Consider the following 18990-nt stretch of genomic DNA (forward strand, 5'->3'; position numbering starts at 1 on the left):
CCTGGGAGTGTTTGATGGGGGACAGTGTAGAGGGAGCTTTACTCTGTATCTAACCCCGTGCTGTACCTGTCCTGGGAGTGTTTGATGGGGGACAGTGTAGAGGGAGCTTTACTCTGTATCTAACCCCGTGCTGTACCTGTTCTGGGAGTGTTTGATGGGGGACAGTGTAGAGGGAGCTTTACTCTGTATCTAACCCCGTGCTGTACCTGTCCTGGGAGTGTTTGATGGGGGACAGTGTAGAGGGAGCTTTACTCTGTATCTAACCCCATGCTGTACCTGTTCTGGGAGTGTTTGATGGGGGACAGTGTAGAGGGAGCTTTACTCTGTATCTAACCCCGTGCTGTACCTGTCCTGGGAGTGTTTGATGGGGGACAGTGTCGAGGGAGCTTTACTCTGTATCTAACCCCATGCTGTACCTGTCCTGGGAGTGTTTGATGGGGACAGTGCAGAGGGAGCTTTACTCTGTGTCTAACCCCATGCTGTACCTGTTCTGGGAGTGCTTGATGGGGGACAGTGTCGAGGGAGCTTTACTCTGTATCTAGCCCCGTGCTGTACCTGTCCTGGGAGTGTTTGATGGGGGACAGTGTAGAGGGAGCTTTACTCTGTATCTAACCCCGTGCTGTACCTGTCCTGGGAGTGTTTGATGGGGGACAGTGTAGAGGGAGCTTTACTCTGTTTCTAACCCCGTGCTGTACCTGTCCTGGGAGTGTTTGATGGGGGACAGTGAAGAGGGAGCTTTACTCTGTATCTAACAAGTCTGTACCCCTGTACGAATCTGGACAAGTTGCATTTGTTCTGGAAACGGGCTGGCTGTGCAGTGCAGAGTGCCGCGTGTTGGCAGGGAAGGGGTGCTGAATGTTTGTCCAATATCTGAGTGCCCTCTTTACCGTGGTTCTGTTTAATCTATTCCAATGCCAGCAAATCATCACCAAGGAGTATGAACTGTTCGACTTCCGTCGGACTGAGGTCCCCCCGCTGCTGCTTATCTTGGATCGCAGTGATGATGCCATTACACCGCTGCTCAACCAGGTGAGTTTTCAACCCCCCCTCCCCTCACTGTGCACCTCCACCTGATCCAGCTCCCACCCCCACTCGATGCAGCTTGGTGTCAGGCTGCAGTAAGTGTCACTGAGCAGCAGAGGGAGCAGGAAGACCACTTGTTCAGGCCCAGGGTAGCGTCCAGGCACTCTGGGTTTATTATTGTCAGGTGTCACGGGATACAGTTAACATTGTTTCTTGCGCGCTATACAGACAAAGCATACCGTTCATAGAGAAGGAAAGGAGCGAGTGCAGAATGTAGTGTTACAGTCACAGCCAGGGTGTAGAGAAAGATCAATGAATAGACTCAGAGGGTTTACAGCATGGAAACAGGCCCTTCGGCCCAACTTGTCCATGCTGCCCTTTTTTTTTTAAACCTCAAGCTAGTCCCAATTGCCCGCATTTGGCCCATATCCCTCTGTACCCATCGTACCCATGTAACTGTCTAAATGCTTTTTAAAAGACAAAATTGTACCCGCCTCTACTACTACCTCTGGCAGCTTGTTCCAGACACTCACCACTCTCTGTGTGAAAGAATTGTCCCTCTGGACACTTTTGTATCTCTCCCCTCTCACCTTAAACCTGTGCCCTCTAGTTTTAGACTCCCCTACCTTTGGGAAAAGATATTGACTATCTAGCTGATCTGTGCCCCTCATTATTCTATAGACCTCTATAAGGTCACCCCTCAGCCTCCTACGCTCCAGAGAGAAAAATCCCAGTCTATCCAGCCTCTCCTTATAACTCAAACCATCAAGTCCCGGTAGCATCCTAGTAAATCTTTTCTTCACTCTTTCTAGTTTAATATCCTTTCAATAATAGGGTGACCAGAACTGTACACAGTATTTGATTTGATTTATTATTGTCACATGTATTAGTATAAAGTGAAAAGTATTGTTTCAAAAGTCTGACGGCAGCAGGGAAGAAGCTGTTCTTGAGTCGGTTGGTACACGACCTCAGACGCGCTATACAGACAAGGAATACCGTTCATCGAGTACAGAGGGGAGCAGGAAAGGAGAGAGTGCAGAATGTATTCTGAAAGACCTCCTGGTGAGGTGCATTGACCCAAACAGGCGCCGGACTGTGGGAATTTCATGGTAACTTCATTGCAGTGTTAATGTAAGCCTTCGGACTAATAAATAAACTTTAACTGTTCTTGAGTCGGTCGGTACGTGAACTCGGACTTTTGTATCTTTTTCCCGACGGAAGAAGGTGGAAGAGAGAATGTCCGGGGTGCGGGATGTCCTTAATTATGCTGGCTGCTTTGCTGAGGCAGCGGGAAGTGTAGACAGAGTCAATGGATGGGAGGCTGGTTTGCGTGATGGATTGGGCTACATTCACAACGCTTTGTAGTTCCTTGCGGTCTTGGGTAGAGCAGGAGCCCAGACCAAGCTGTAATACAACCAGAAAGAATGCTTTCTGTGGTGCATCTGTAAAAGTTGGTGAGAATCATAGCTGACATGTAAATACTGACCCACTCCCCGGGGACCCCCTCCCTGTAAATACTGACCCACTCCCCGGGGACGACCTCCCTGTAAATACTGACCCACTCCCGGGGAACCCCCCTGTAAATACTGACCCACTCCCAGGAACCCCCCTGTAAATACTGACCCACTCCCGGGGACCCCCCTGTAAATACTGACCCACTCCCCAGGGACCCCCTCCCTGTAAATACTGACCCACTCCCCGGGGACCCCCTCCCTGTAAATACTGACCCACTCCCGGGGAACCCCCCTGTAAATACTGACCCACTCCCGGGGACCCCCCTGTAAATACTGACCCACTCCCGGGGACCCCCTCCCTGTACATACTGACCCACTCCCGGGGACCCCCTCCCTGTAAATACTGACCCACTCCCGGGGACCCCCCTGTAAATACTGACCCGTTCCCGGGGACCCCCCCCTGTAAATACTGACCCGTTCCCGGGGACCCCCCCCCCCGTAAATACTGACCCACTCCCGGGGACCCCCCCTGTAAATACTGACCCACTCCCGGGGACCCCCCCCCTGTAAATACTGACCCACTCCCGGGGACCCCCCCCCTGTAAATACTGACCCACTCCCGGGGACCCCCCCTGTAAATACTGACCCACTCCTGGGGACCCCCCTGTAAATACTGACCCACTCCCGGGGACCCCCCTGTAAATACTGACCCACTCCCGGGGACCCCCCTGTAAATACTGACCCGGTCCCGGGGACCCCCCCTGTAAATACTGACCCACTCCCGGGGACCCCCCCTGTAAATACTGACCCACTCCCGGGGACCCCCCCTGTAAATACTGACCCACTCCCGGGGACCCCCCCTGTAAATACTGACCCACTCCCGGGGACCCCCCTGTAAATACTGACCCGTTCCCAGGGACCCCCCTGTAAATACTGTCCCACTCCCGGGGACCCCCCCTGTAAATACTGACCCGTTCCCAGGGACCCCCCTGTAAATACTGACCCACTCCCGGGGACCCCCCTGTAAATACTGACCCGGTCCCGGGGACCCCCCCCCCCCCCCCCCCTGTAAATACTGAATGCGATCGTGGCCCATCTCATCTCGGCCTTATCTCCACCTTCATGCCTTTCCCCTAACCCTTCTTTCCGCTGCTAATTGAAAACCTATGTATCTATCTCCTTGAATTTGTTTAGTTGTGTGGAGTCTGCACGTTCTCCCCGTGTCTGCGTGGGTTTCCGCTCCGGTTTCCTCACACCGTCCGAAAGACGCGCTGGTTAGGGTGCATTGGCCGTGCTAAATTCTCCCTCAGTGTACCCGAACAGGCGCTGGAGTGTGGCGACTAGGGGATTTTCACAGTAACTTCATTGCAGTGTTAACGTAAGCCTACTTGTGACACTAATAGATTTGATTTATTATTGTCACACGTATTGGGATACAGTGAAAAGTATTGTTTCTTGCGCGCTATACAAAGCATGCCGTTCATAGAGAAGGAAAGGAGAGAGTGCAGAATGTAGTGTTACAGTCATAGCTAGGGTGTAGAGAAAGATCAACTTAATGCGAGGTCGGTCCATTCAAAAGTCTGACAGCAGCAGGGAAGAAGCAGTTCTTGAGTCGGTCGGTGCGTGACCTCAGACTTTTGTATCTTTTTCCTGAAGGAAGAAGGTGGAAGAGAGAATGTCCGGGGTGCGTGGGGTCCTTAATTATGCTGGCTGCTTTTCCCGAGGCAGCGGGAAGTGTAGACGGAGTCAATGGAGGGGAGGCTGGTAAAATAATAATAAATAAAAGTAACCGGGAAGCTGATTGCTGTGTTGTTTTCCAGTGGACGTACCAGGCTATGGTGCATGAGCTTCTGGGGATCAACAACAATCGCATTGACCTTTCCCGAGTGCCAGGGATCAGCAGGGACCTGAAGGAAGTGGTTCTATCTGCCGAAAATGATGAATTCTACGCGAATGTAAGCCCATCCATTAACCCTCTTGTCTGGAATCCATCTTGCCTGGAATGTTCTGTATTCTCCTTAAAGAACTGGCTGGCTGTTCTCCGCTGGGTATCGGCTCACACGCTCTCTGCTCTCTCTCTCTCTCTCTGTCACACAGAACATGTACCTCAACTTTGGTGAAATTGGCACCAACATCAGGAACCTGATGGAGGACTTTCAGAAAAAGAAACCCAAAGGTCAACAGAAGCTGGAGTCCATTTCAGACATGAAGGTAAAGCAGGGGGGAGGGAGCAGGGTTAATGGGGAGAGGCAGGGGGGAGGGAGCAGGGTTAATGGGGAAAGGCAGGGGGGAGGGAGCAGGGTTAATGGGAAGAGGTGGGGGGGAGTGAGCAGGGTTAATGGAGAGAGGCGGGGGAGGAGTGAGCAGGGTTAATGGGAGAGGCAGGGGGAGGGAGCAGGGTTAATGGGAGAGGCAGGGGGGAGGGAGCAGGGTTAATGGGAGAGGCAGGGTGGAGCGAGCAGGGTTAATGGGGAGAGGCAGGGGGGAGGGAGCAGGGTTAATGGGAAGAGGCGGGGGGGAGCGAGCAGGGTTAATAGGAAGAGGCGGGGGGGAGCGAGCAGGGTTAATGGGAAGAGGCGGGGGGAGTGAGCAGGGTTAATAGAGAGAGGCAGGGGGAGGGAGCAGGGTTAATGGAGAGAGGCGGGGGGAGCGAGCAGGGTTAATGGGAAGAGGCGGGGGGGAGGGAGCAGGGTTAATGGGGAGAGGCGGGGGGAGCGAGCAGGGTAAATGGAGAGAGGCAGGGGAGCGAGCAGGGTTAATGGAGAAAGGCAGGAGGGAGCGAGCAGGGTTAATGGGGAGAGGCATGGGGGAGGGAGCAGGGTTAATGGGGAGAGGCAGGGGGGAGCGAGCAGGGTTAATGGAGCGAGGCAGGGGGAGGGAGCAGGGTTAATGGGGAGAGGCAGGGGGGAGCGAGCTGGGTTAATGGAGCGAGGCAGGGGGAGGGAGCAGGCTGAATGGAGAGAGGCAGGGGGGAGTGAGCAGGTTTAATGGAGGAAGACAGCGGGGAGCGAGCAGGGTTAAATGGGAGAGGCAGGGGGGAGCGAGCAGGGTTAATGGAGAGAGGCAGGGGGAGCGAGCAGGGTTAATGGAGAGAGGCAGGGGGAGGGAGCAGGGTTAAATGGGAGAGGCAGGGGGGAGTGAGCAGGGTTAATGGGGAGAGGCGGGGGGAGGGAGCAGGGTTAATGGAGAGAGGCAGGGGGGAGTGAGCAGGGTAAATGGAGAGAGGCAGGGGGGAGGGAGCAGGGTTAATGGGGAGAGGCAGGGGGGAGTGAGCAGGCTTAATGGGAGAGGCAGGGGGGAGGGAGCAGGGTTAATGGGGAGAACACAGTAAGAAGTTTAACAACACCAGGTTAAAGTCCAACAGGTTTATTTGGTAGCAAAAGCCACACAGGCTTTCGGAGCTCTAAGCCCCTTCAATTCTGTTCACAAACAGAGCTTATAAAGGGTTAATGGGGAGAGGCAGGGGGGAGGGAGCAGGGTTAATGGGGAGAGGCGGGGGGAGCGAGCAGGGTTAATGGAGCGAGGCAGGGGGAGGGAGCAGGGTTAATGGGAGAGGCAGGGGGGAGTGAGCAGGGTTAATGGGAGAGGCAGGGGGGAGTGAGCAGGGTTAATGGGAGAGGCAAGGGGGAGCGAGCAGGGTTAATGGAGAAAGGCAGGGGGAGCGAGCAGGGTTAATGGGGAGTGAGCAGTGTTAATGGGGAGAGACGGGGGGGAGCGAGCAGGGTAAATGGGGAGAGGCAGGGGGGAGCGAGCAGGGTTAATGGGAAGAGGCAGGGGGGAGCGAGCAGGGTAAATGGAGAGAGGCAGGGGGGAGCGAGCAGGGTAAATGGGAAGAGGCAGGGGGAGCGAGCAGGGTTAATGGGGAGTGAGCAGGGTTAATGGGGAGAGACGGGGGGGAGCGAGCAGGGTTAATGGGGAGAGGCAGGGGGGAGCGAGCAGGGTTAATGGGAAGAGGCAGGGGGGAGCGAGCAGGGTAAATGGAGAGAGGCAGGGGGGAGAGAGCAGGGTTAATGGGGAAAGGCAGGGGGAGCAAGCAGGGTTAATGGGGTTCAGGGAAAGCAGAGTGGGTAGATCTGCACACACCCCCAGCCTGTAACCACAGATCACTGTTTCTTACTGTTATCCCCCAGGCCTTTGTGGAGAACTACCCCCAGTTTAAGAAGATGTCCGGCACGGTGTCCAAGCACGTGACGGTGGTGGGAGAGCTCTCCCGCCTGGTCGGTGAACATCACCTGATGGAGGTGTCGGAGGTGGAGCAGGAGCTTGCCTGTCAGAACGACCATTCCAGCGCTCTGCAGGTGGGCAGGGGAGGGGCTGGGAGGGGAGTGAGAGAGGGGAGGGGGCTGGGAGCGGGGGGGAGAGGCTGGGAGGGGAGGGGGGAGAGGGGAGGGGGCTGGGAGCGGGGTGGGGGCAGAACAGAGGAGTGAGCCTGGGGGCTAGGGTTGGGGGACGGGAGTGGGGCTGGTGGTGGGGGAGAGGGGATTGAGCCTAGGAGTGGGAGAGGGGAGGGGAACAGGGGAGTGGGAGAGGGCTATTTGTGGGGGGGGGGGGGGGGGGGGGGGGGGCGGGGAAAGAGAGGGGAGTGAGCCGGGGTGTGGGAGAGGGGAGGGGGTTGGGGGCCAGGGGAGAGGCGAGTGAGGCCTTGGGGGTGGGGAGGGAAACGGGAATGAGCCTGGGGGGGTTGGGGAGGGGGACAGGGGAGTGGGGGAGGTAGAGGGGACTGACCCTGGGAATGGGAGAGGGGAGGGGGATAGGGGAGTGGGAGAGGGCTATGGGGGGGGGGGGAAGAGGGGAGTGAGAGAGGGGAGGGGGTTGGGGGCCAGGGGAGAGGGGAGTGAGGCCTTGGGGGTGGGGAGGGAAACAGGGGAATGAGCCCGGGGGGGGGGGGGGGGGGGGGGGGGTAGGGGAGGGGGAGTGGGAAAGGAGCTGGGGTAGGAATCGAACTGCCGGGGGTCGCACAGCAGCAGCTCTGGAGACCGAGAGACTTGATTTCCAATCATGGAAACCCCACAGTGCTGAATGAGGCCATTGGGCCCATCGAGTCTGCACCGACCACAATCCCACCCAGGCCCTATCCCTGTATTTACCCGAGCGAGACCCCCTGACACCGAGGGGCAATTCACCCTGGCCAATCAACCTAACCTGCACATCTTTGGACTGTGGGAGGAAACCGGAGCACCCGGAGGAAACCCACGCAGACACGGGGAGAACGTGCAGACTCCGCACAGACAGTGACCCGAGTCGGGAATCGAACCCAGGTCCCTGGCGCTGTGAGGCAGCGGCGCTAACCACTGCTGCATTGAGCTCCAGTGCAACGGCCCACACCTCTCAGCATTCGATTGCACCTTTACTGAATAAAAGATCAAATTATAAAATTCTAACAGGGTTCGACAGGGTGGATTCAGAAAGAATGTTCCCGATGGTGGGGGATTCCAGAACTAGGGGGTCATAGTTTGAGGATAAGGGGGCAACCTTTTAGGACTGAGGTGAGGAGAAATTTCTTCACCCAGAGGGTGGTGAATGTGAGGAATTGGCCTCAACTACTGGTCAAGAAGAAATTAGATATCGCTCTTGAGGCCAAAGGGATCGAGGGATATGGGGGGAAGTGGGGGGATCAGGATATTGAATTTGATGATCGAAATGAATGGTGGAGCAGGCTTGAAGGGCCGAATGGCCTCCTCCTGATTCAGGGGGTGGGGGGGGTGTGTGTGTGCCTGATGTGAAGGGTAGATAGGTGATGGTCTGGTGATGAACAGACTGTGAGGGTGGGGGCGGGGGGCGTTGTGAGCAAGTACAGTGAATGAAAGGGGAGTGATGGGGAACAACCCAGCCCCCATTGGACCTGAAGGAACAGGCTGGGCATGAGGGACCTTGCCCTCACCCTGTTGGTTAGCATGTCTGCTGTTACTGGAGGCACAGCACGGTGTCACAGTGGTTAGCGCTGCGCCTCACAGTGCCAGGTTCGATTCCCGGCTCGGGTCACTGTCTGTGTGGAGTTTGCACGTTCTCCCCGTGTCTGCATGGGTTTCCTCCCATAGTCCCAAAGATGTGCGGGTTGCGTGAATTGGTCATAGAACATAACAGCGCAGTACAGGCCCTTCGGCCCTCGATGTTGTGCCGACCAGTGAAACCAATCTAAAGCCCATCTAACCTACACTATTCCAATATCATCCATATGTTTATCCAATGACCATTTAAATGCCCTTAATGTTGACGAGTCCACTACTGCTGCAGGCAGGGCATTCCACACCCTTACTACTCTCTGAGTAAAGAACCTACCTCTAACATCTGTCCTATATCTCTCACCCCTCAATTTAAAGCTATGTTCCCTCGTGCTAGCCAACACCATCCGAGGAAAAAGGCTCTCACTATCCACCCTATCTAGTCCTCTGATCATCTTGTATGCCTCTATTAAGTTACCTCTTAACCTTCTTCTCTCTAACGAAAACAACCTCAAGCCTTTCCTCATAAGACCTTCCCACCATAGTTTTTCATACAGAGGGTGGTGGGCGAGTGGAATCGGCTGCCGTCAGTGGTGGTGGAGGCAAACTCAGTAGGGTCTTTTGAGAGACTCCTGGATGAGTACATGGGACTTAATAGGATGGAGGGTTATAGGTAGGCCTAAAAGGTAGGGATATGTTCGGCACAACTTGTGGGGCCTAAGGGCCTGTTTTGTGCTGTAGTTTTCTGTTTCTATGTGATTCACTTTGGAAGGAGTAACAGGATTACAGAGTACTGGGCTAATGGTAAGGTACTTGGTAGCAACATCCTAGTAAATCTCCTCTGCACCCTTTCCAATGCTTCCACATCCTTCCTATAATGCGGCGACCAGAACTGTATGCAATACTCCAAGTGCGGCCGCACCAGAGTTTTGTACAGCTGCAACATGACCTCATGGCTCCGAAACTCAATCCCTCTACCAATAAAAGCTAACACTCCATACGCCTCCTTAACAACCCTATCAACCTGGGTGCCAACTTTCAGGATCTATGCACATGGACACCCAGATCTCTCTGTTCATCCACACTACCAAGTATCTTACCATTAGCCCAGTACTCTGTAATCCTGTTACTCCTTCCAAAGTGAATCACATAGAAACATAGAAAACTACAGCACAAAACAGGCCCTTCGGCCCCACAAGTTGTGCCGAACATATCCCTACCTTTTAGGCCTACCTATAACCATCCATCCTATTAAGTCCCATGTACTCATCCAGGAGTCTCTTAAAAGACCCTATTGAGTTTGCCTCCACCACCACTGACGGCAGCCGATTCCACTCGCCCACCACCCTCTGTGTGAAAAATTTCCCCTGTACCTACACCTCGCACTTTTCCGCATTGAACTCCATTTGCCACCTCTCAGCCCAGCTCTGCAGCTTATCTATGTCCCTCTGTAACCTGCAACAACCTTCTGCACTGTCCACAACTCCACCGACTTTAGTGTCATCCGCAAATTTACTAATCCATCCTTCTACGCCCTCATCCAGGTCATTTATAAAAATGGCACAGAGCAGTGGCCCCAAAACAGATCCTTGCGGTACACCACTAGTAACTGAACTCCAGGATGAATATTTCCCATCAACCACCACCCTCTGTCTTCTTACAGCTAGCCAATTCCTGAGGCTCGACCTACCCTTCACAAAACCGTGTTGACTATCCCTAATCAAATTATTCCTTTCTAGATGATTATAAATCCTATCTCTTATCCTTTCCAAAACTTTGCCCACAACAGAAGTAAGGCTCACCGGTCTATAATTACCAGGGTTGTCTCTACTCCCCTTCTTGAACAAGGGGACAACATTTGCTATCCTCCAGTCTTCTGGCACTGTTCCTGTAGACAATGATGACATAAAGATCAAAGCCAAAGGCTCTGCAATCTCCCCCCTAGCCTCATGGTCATGCTAAATTGCCCCTCAGAGTTTAAAGTTTTAAAGTTTATTAGTCACAAGTAGGCTTACATTAACACTGCAATGAAGTTACTGTGAAAATCCCCTAGTCGCCACACTCTGGTGCCTGTTCAGGTACACTGAGGGAGAATTTAGCACGGCCAATGCACCCTAACCAGCACGTCTTTCAGACTGTGGGAAGAAACCGGAGCACCCGGAGGAAACCCACGCAGACACGGGGAGAACGTGCAAACTCCACTCAGACAGTGACCCGAACCGGGAATCGAACTCGGCTCCCTGGTGCTGTGAGGCAGCAGCACTAACCACCGTGCCGCCCTCCCCCACCCCCCCTTAGTGCTAGGGTAAATGCATGGGGTTATGGGGGTAGGGCCTGGGGTGGGATTGTGGTCGTTGCAGACTCGATGGGCTGAATGGCCTTTTTCTGTACTGTAGGGATTCTATGATCCTATGAGGGAAGGTGCTAGTTGGCTGTTTCTGAAACCCTTGCTTTGCTCCCAAGGGCACCCAGAGAAGATTTGGGAACAGGCCGGGCCCACCGGGGTTAGAGAATCAGTCCCACGTAACCAGCGCATCTCCAGTTGCTCTGCACCGCTCGGGGGCAGTGCTGATTCTGCAGGCCTCTGTGAGAGGGGGAGTCCGTCACACAGTGTGAAACACAGCTGAAGGGCAGTGATATCAGATCAGTGTGAACTTCGCAGAGCCCACACTGATACATACAGCATGCTCCTATACACTGTCTCATCTGAACACTGATTGTCCTTGTGGTATCGCTGTTCAGCCAGCCTCCCACACGTTCCACAATCCAGCGCTCTCTCGACTGTGAAGGAGCTGCAGTCAGCACAGGTCACCACTCCCCACATCTCAGTGAGAGCTAGAGACAGTTCTCGTTGTGACACAGTAAGATGGACCAGACCGGAAGCAGCCACAATGGTTCCTCTGCTCCTCGGCACATCCCAGTACAGAACAGGATTCAAACCACTCTCCCCAAGTGGGGGTGTGGCTCAGCTATTGAACAAAGAAAATTACAGCACAGGAACAGGCCCTTTGGCCCTCCAAGCCTGCACCCACCATGCTACCCGACTGAACTAAAACCCCCTACCCTTCCGGGGACCATATCCCTCTATTCCCATCTCATTCATGTATTTGTCAAGACACCCCTTAAAACTCACTACCGTATCCGCTTCCACTACCTCCCCCGGCAACGGGTTCCAGGCACCCACCACCCTCTGTGTAAATAATCTGCCTCGTACATCTCCTTTAAACCTTGCCCCTCGCACCTTTAACCTGTGCCCTCCAGTAATTGACTCTTCCACCTTGGGGAAAAAGCTTCTGACTATCCACTCTGTTCATGCCCCTCATAATCTTGTAGACTTCTATCAGGTCTCCCCTCAACCTCCGTCGTTCCAGTGGGAACAAACCAAGTTTCCCCAGCCTCTCCTCATAGCTAATGCCCTCCATACCAGGCAACATCCTGGTAAATCTTTTCTGTACCCTCTCCAAAGCCTCCACACCCTTCTGGTAGTGTGGCGACCAGAATTGAACACTATATTCCAAGTGCGGCCTAACTAAGGTTCTATAAAGCTGCAACATGACTTGCCAATTTTTAAACTCAATGCCCCGGCCGATGAAGGCAAGCATGCCGTATGCCTTCTTGACTACCTTCTCCACCTGCATTGCCACTTTCAGTGACCTGTGTACCTGTACGCACAGATACCTTTGCCTATCAATACTCTTCAGGGTTCTGCCATTTACTGTATATTTTCTATCTGTATTAGACCTTCCAAAATGGATTACCTCACATTTGAGTTATGGCTTTGAGTGCACCCGTAGCATATAATACAGGCTGACACCCTCGTGCAGTACTGAGGGTCAGTGCCGAGGGAGTGCCGCACTGTGGGAGGGTCAGTGCTGAGGGAGCACCGCACTGTGGGAGGGTCAGCGCTGAGGCAGCGCCACACTGTGGGAGGGTCAGTGCTGAGGGAGCGCCGCACTGTGGGAGGGTCAGTGCTGAGGGAGCGCCGCACTGTGGGAGGGTCAGTGCTGAGGGAGCGCCGCACTGTGGGAGGGTCAGTGCTGAGGGAGCGCCGCACTGTGGGAGGGTCAGTGCTGAGGGAGCGCCGCACTGTGGGAGGGTCAGTGCTGAGGGAGCGCCGCACTGTGGGAGGGTCAGTGCTGAGGGAGCGCCGCACTGTGGGAGGGTCAGTGCTGAGGGAGCGCCGCACTGTGGGAGGGTCAGTGCTGAGGGAGCACCGCACTGTGGGAGGATCAGTGCTGAGGGAGCGCCGCACTGTGGGAGGGTCGGTGCTGAGGGAGCGCCGCACTGTGGGAGGGTCAGCGCTGAGGCAGCGCCGCACTGTGGGAGGGTCAGTGCTGAGGGAGCGCCGCACTGTGGGAGGGTCAGTGCTGAGGGAGCGCCGCACTGTGGGAGGATCAGTGCTGAGGGAGCGCCGCACTGTGGGAGGGTCAGTGCTGAGGGAGTGCCGCACTGTGGGAGGGTCAGTGCTGAGGGAGCGCCGCACTTTGGGAAGGTCAGTGCTGAGGGAGCGCCGCACTGTGGGAGGGTCAGTGCTGAGGGTCAGTCTCTGGACATCAGGAATCTGTATCTACCTCGAAAGCCCTTGCCAGAGCGAGATTAGGATTCGGGTCTGAGTCCCTGACTGATATGTAGCTGATATACCCTGGGCTGATGACACAGACACACTTGTGCCCTCCTGCTCTGTCTCTCACGCACTCTCACTTCCTCCCTTGTTGCTTTTCTCTGATTGTCCTCAGAAGCGGAGGTTATTTTGCATCATTGATGGAGCTGTTGTTGCACAGTGCTGGGCTGTCTCACACTGTCCATCCTCTGTCACAGTCCTGGCAGCAACCCAACCACACTGACCTTCAGGCTGTCCCTGCAATATGTTTCCGGACACTCTGCCCAAACAATGGGAAACATTGTTCGCGTCCTGCTGTGGGATCTGTGTTCAGCCGCCGCCCCCTCCCCCCCTCCCCCTCCCCCCCGTCCCACAAGGGCCTTATTTATTTCTGATCAGATTTCTCCGGCCGCTGAAACCACCTCCTTTCGTTTTTGCTCACTGCGCAAATCAGGCACTGCCTGACCTCAGCACGTCGTCACTGTCCAGTCAACACGCTGTCCCCTTCTCCTCAGACTGTCTCTCTATATAGCTGAGAGAGATATCGAGGCAGCTTTACTCTGTATCTAACCCCGTGCTGTACCTGTCCTGGGAGTGTTTGATGGGGACAGTGTAGAGGGAGCTTTACTCTGTATCTAACCCCATGCTGTACCTGTCCTGGGAGTGTTTGATGGGGACAGTGTAGAGGGAGCTTTACTCTGTATCTAACCCCGTGCTGTACCTGTCCTGGGAGTGTTTGATGGGGACAGTGTAGAGGGAGCTTTACTCTGTATCTAACCCCGTGTTGTACCTGTCCTGGGAGTGTTTGATGGGGACAGTGTAGAGGGAGCTTTACTCTGTATCTAACCCTGTGCTCTTTCTCACATTGAACTCTGTGTTATTGGGGATGTGTGTTGCAGTATTAAGAACACTTGTCCTGTATTGCTATTGAAGCTGCGTGATATTTGTCTGCTTGTGGTTTGCGATTTAGTAAAACTTCCTCTCCAGTCTAGCAAAAAGCAGAAACCCTTAACAGGAAGTTCCTGAACTTCCTGCCTCAGACTGCGATCATAACTGCATCAACTATCACGTTTGTTCAGCTGGTTCGTTGAAGGGAGTGTGTGAATGTTGTCTCAGTGTTTCCCATGTGAAACCCACCCTCTGTATCTCGACTGGGATCAGCTGGCTGCCTTTAGTAACACTCACGTTTGCCTCAGAGGGTGAGGGAGGGAGCCTGATTCCAATCCAGGCTCGTGCCGGTACTGAGGGGATGCTACATTGCCGGTGGTGCTATCATGCAGAAACGATGTTAACTCTCGGCCCTGTCTGCATCTTGTGTTTGTTACAGTGAAAGTTAAAGAACCTACGGCTGTATTTGAAAAGGACAGTACCCAGGCTTGGGCTGACAAGTGGCAAATAACATTCACGCCGTACAAGTGCCAGGCAGTGACCCCATCTCCAACAAGAGAGAGTCTAACCATCTCCCAATGACGTTCAATGTCATTAATATCATAGAATCTCAACAATCCCATTCAGCCCATCTAATCTACACCAACCCCACATACTTACTCTGCTAATCCCCCTGACACTGAAAGGCAATTTGGCATGGCCAATCCACCCAACCTGCACATCTCTGGGACTGTCAGCAGACCCCCATTGTCAACATCCCAGGGGTTCTCAGTAGCCGTAAACTGAACTGGACTAGCCATAACCAAGTCCTCCCCAAAGCCCGTCCACCATCTACAAGTACAAGCCAGGAGTGTGATGGAACACTCCCCACTTGCCTGGATGGGGGCAGCTCCAACAACACTCGAGAAGCTCAACACCATCCAAACCCACGACTGTTACCATTTAGAAAGACAAGGGCAGCAGATAGCTGGGAACGCCATCACCTAGACATACTCACCACCCTGACTTGGAAATATCTCCTGTTCCCTCGCTGTCACTGGGTCAAATCCCTGGACCTCCCTCTTAACAGCAGTGTGGGTGTACCTGCAGCGGGTTCAAGAAGGCAGCTCACCCACCACCTTGTCGAGGACGATTCCGGGTGTGCATTAAATGTTGGGCCCGGCCAGCGACGCCCACATCCCATAAATACATTTCAAAACCCGGCCTTAATTCCTGATGCTGACTGCTCCCTCGGGGATCGGAATCCAGACAATGAGTCTGGAGTGTTTGTCTGGTCGGTGTCTGTGACCATGTCGCTGTCTCACACTCCACAGCATTTGTAGCAGTGAAAGTGGCCATTCGGCCCACTGCTCCATGCCCGTGATGATACACCACATAAACCTCCCTTCCTGTCTCTCATTAGAACATAGAACATAGAAAGCCACAGCACAAACAGGCCCTTCGGCCCACAGGTTGCGCCGATCACATCCCCACCTCTAGGCCTATCTATAGCCCTCAATCCCATTAAATCCCATGTACTCATCCAGAAGTCTCTTAAAAGACCCCAACGAGTTTGCCTCCACCACCACCGACGTCAGCCGATTCCACTCACCCACCACCCTCTGAGTGAAAAACTTACCCCTGACATCTCCTCTGTACCTACCCCCCAGCACCTTAAACCTGTGTCCTCTCGTAGCAACCATTTCAGCCCTTGGAAATAGCCTCTGAGAGTCTACCCTATCCAGACCTCTCAACATCTTGTAAACCTCTATCAGGTCACCTCTCATCCTTCGTCTCTCCAGGGAGAAGAGACCAAGCTCCCTCAACCTATCCTCATAAGGCATGCCCCCCAATCCAGGCAACATCCTTGTAAATCTCCTCTGCACCCTTTCAATGGCTTCAACATCTTTCCTGTAATGAGGTGACCAGAACTGCACGCAGTACTCCAAGTGGGGTCTAACCAGGGTCCTATAAAGCTGAAGCATTATCTCCCGACTCCTAAACTCAATCCCTCGATTAATGAAGGCCAGTACGCCGTACGCCTTCTTGACCGCATCCTCCACCTGCGAGGCCGATTTAAGAGTCCTATGGACCCGGACCCCAAGGTCCTTCTGATCCTCTACACTGCTAAGAATGGTACCCTTCATATTATACTGCTGCTTCATCCCATTGGATCTGCCATTCTAACAGCAAACCTTCGTGCCAATGATGGGAAATGATTGAGAGCTTTTTATGTGTCCAGATCACCGACAACCTGTCCTGGTCCCCCCCATGCCGACACTATAGTTAAGGAAGCCCCACCAACGCCTCTACTTTCTCAGAAGACTTAAGGAAATTCGGCATGTCAGCTACAACTCTCACCAACTTTTACAGATGCACCACAGAAAGCATTCTTTCTGGTTGTATCACAGCTTGGTCTGGGGCTCCTGCTCTGCCCAAGACCGCAAGGAACTACAAAAGGTCATGAACGTAGCCCAGTCCCATCACGCAAACCAGCCTCCCATCCATCAACTCTGTCCACACTTCCCGCTCCTTTCCTTCTCTATGAATGGTATACTCTGTTGTATAGCGCGCAAGAAACAATACTTTTCACTGTATCCCAATACATGTGACAATAATAAATCAGGGAAGTGCGATGCTGTGGTGACAGGCAGAGAGTCCATCCACTGCTCTGAACCACTAAAGCTTCCCTCCTCCCCGACCTCTGCTCCGTGCTGCCTGTGAGCTGTGATAGACTTTGTGGAACAGGCCAATCCCCTCTGCTCCTTGAGCTTCTGTTTGGACACATTTGGCCAATGAGACAACAGTTCAATGGAGTTCCTGATGTACTGTCTGACTTCTGTTTGTTGTACTTGGCATTTCTGATATCTCGATGGGCCGAGTGGCCTAATTCTGCTCCTATGTCTTATGGTCTATCTCTTGACCATAAAAACAGCTCTGGATTAAGTGGTGCTGGTCTCACTTGCCTTTACCCCTATGCTGCTGATTATTAAACCAAGGGACCTGCCCTGGGTCCCCCAGAGACCCACCCCAAGCTGACCAGCTGACCATAAAATCATAGAATCCCTACAGTGCAGAAGGAGGCCATTCGGCCCATCAGGTCTGCACTGACAACAATCCCACCCAGGCCCTACCCCCATCACCCCATGCATTTACCCTAGCTAGTCCCCCTGACACTAAGGAGCAATTTAGCATGGCCAATCCACCTAACCCACACATCTTTAGACACTAAGGGGCAATTTAGCATGGCCAATCCACCCTAACCTGCACAGGCACGGTAGCACAGTGGTTAGCACTGCTGCTTCACAGCTCCAGGGACCTGGGTTCGATTCCTGGCTTGGGTCACTGTCTGTGTGGAGTTTGCACATTCTCCTCGTGTCTGCGTGGGTTTCCTCCGGGTGCTCCGGTTTCCTCCCACAGTCCAAAGATGTGCGGGTTAGGTTGATTGGCCAGGTTAAAAATTGCCCCTTAGAGTCCTGAGATGCGTAGGTTAGAGGGATTAGCGGGTAAATATGTGGGGGTAGGGCCTGGTTGGGATTGTGGTCGGTGCAGACTCGATGGGCCGGATGGCCTCCTTCTGCACTGTCGGGTTTCTATGATTCTATGATCTTTGGACATTTTTGTCTTGTAATTCTTCCAGTTGACTTTGGGTTGAATAGATTTTGCAACCGTGTGATCAGACAGAGAGTTTCCCTCCACGTTTGGGTTCTTTAAACATTTACCAGAAATGAGTCTGATTAACTCTTTGCTCTTTAAGGTGGAGGTCCAGTGCTGTAAAGAGTTAATTTCTGTGTCCCAATCTTCAGACACTGGGGTGCCTTTCTGCCTCTTGGACTTTTAGCCTTCTGACCATGACTATTAACCCAACTTCTGCTTTCTAATTCTCCAATTATGGTGATGACAGGGGCTTTTGTATTTGTGGGACAGGATGTTGAGAGTGGGAGGCAGCGAGAGAGACAGAGAGCGCTGTGTTTAGCTGTGAGCAAAGGCCCCAGTACGTGACCTGTGATTAACTCAGTGTGCGGACAAGACTGTCCCTGACACACTCTCAGCTGGCCACTCACTCCTGCCCCCTGAACTTTCCTCCTCTCTGATATCCAGTCCTTCCAGCAGTCACCTGCCACTTCCTTGCTGCCCTCTCCCAGCCCAAGAGGACAATATCTCACTCACATTGTCCCTCAACAAGCCTCGGGGGGCTGAGCCACTCGGTGAATTACGGACAGTCTGGGGGAATTGGTCATGTCATTAGCCCCACATCCCTCCACGTTCAGGTCAGGTGATGTGATTTGGCAGGTCTACTGCAGAAGGAAAGTGTACAGTAAATGGTAGCGCCCTTCGAAATATTAGCACACAGAGGGATCTAGGCATGCAGATCCACAGATCCCTGAAGGTGGCAACTCAGGTGTACAATTCTGGTCGCCACACGACTGGAAGGATGTTGATGCATTGGAAAGGGTGCAGAAGGGATTTACCAGGATGTTGCCTGGTTTGGAGGATACGGACTATGAAGAAAGGTTGAACGAACTTGGATTGTTTTCACTGGAGCGCGGAGGATGAGGGGGGGAACCTGATGGAGATTTACAAGGTTACGACAGGCTTGGATAGAGTGGAGAGTCAGAGTCTTTTTCCCAGGGTCGAAGGGTCAATTGGTTGTCAGTGAGAGGGGGGAAAGTTTAAAAGAGATGTGAGGGGCAAGTCTTTCACACAGAGGGTGGTGAATGCCTGGAACGCGCTGCTGGGGGCGGTGGTGGAAGCAGATTCTATCACAACGTTCAAGAGGCATCTGGATAGACACATGAACAGGGAGGGAATAGAGGGACATGGACCACATAGAGGCAAGAAAATATTAGATTAGAGAGGCATCTGTGTCAGCACAGACTCGGTGGGCCGAAGGGCCTGTTCCTGTGCTGTACTGTTCTTTGTTCTTCAGTACTCCGAGTGGACAGCTTACCACACGATCACAGCTCTTCCTGATGGCAGCTTCTGTCTTTGTTGAGGAGAGGGGAATCTTGCAAACACTGACTGAAGTGGCGATTCGATCACAGGGAGTGACCATAAGATATAGGAGCAGAATTCGGCCCATTGAGTCCCCACCGCCATTCGA

The 18990-nt window shown here is 53.5% G+C and overlaps 1 protein-coding gene across 1 annotated transcript in view; it reads left to right on the top strand.

Moving 5' to 3' along the window:
- Nucleotides 1-18990, top strand: part of vps45 (vacuolar protein sorting 45 homolog) — a 59356-nt gene that overhangs the window by 33686 nt on the left and 6680 nt on the right. The window contains exons 7-10 of the mRNA XM_078206837.1: nt 919-1029; nt 4298-4432; nt 4575-4688; nt 6608-6775. Coding sequence (XP_078062963.1) covers nt 919-1029; nt 4298-4432; nt 4575-4688; nt 6608-6775 — 528 coding nt within the window. The remainder of the gene's footprint in view (nt 1-918; nt 1030-4297; nt 4433-4574; nt 4689-6607; nt 6776-18990) is intronic.

Source organism: Mustelus asterias, unplaced genomic scaffold, assembly GCF_964213995.1.
Source record: "Mustelus asterias unplaced genomic scaffold, sMusAst1.hap1.1 HAP1_SCAFFOLD_1823, whole genome shotgun sequence".
Classification (NCBI taxonomy): Eukaryota; Metazoa; Chordata; class Chondrichthyes; order Carcharhiniformes; family Triakidae; genus Mustelus; species Mustelus asterias.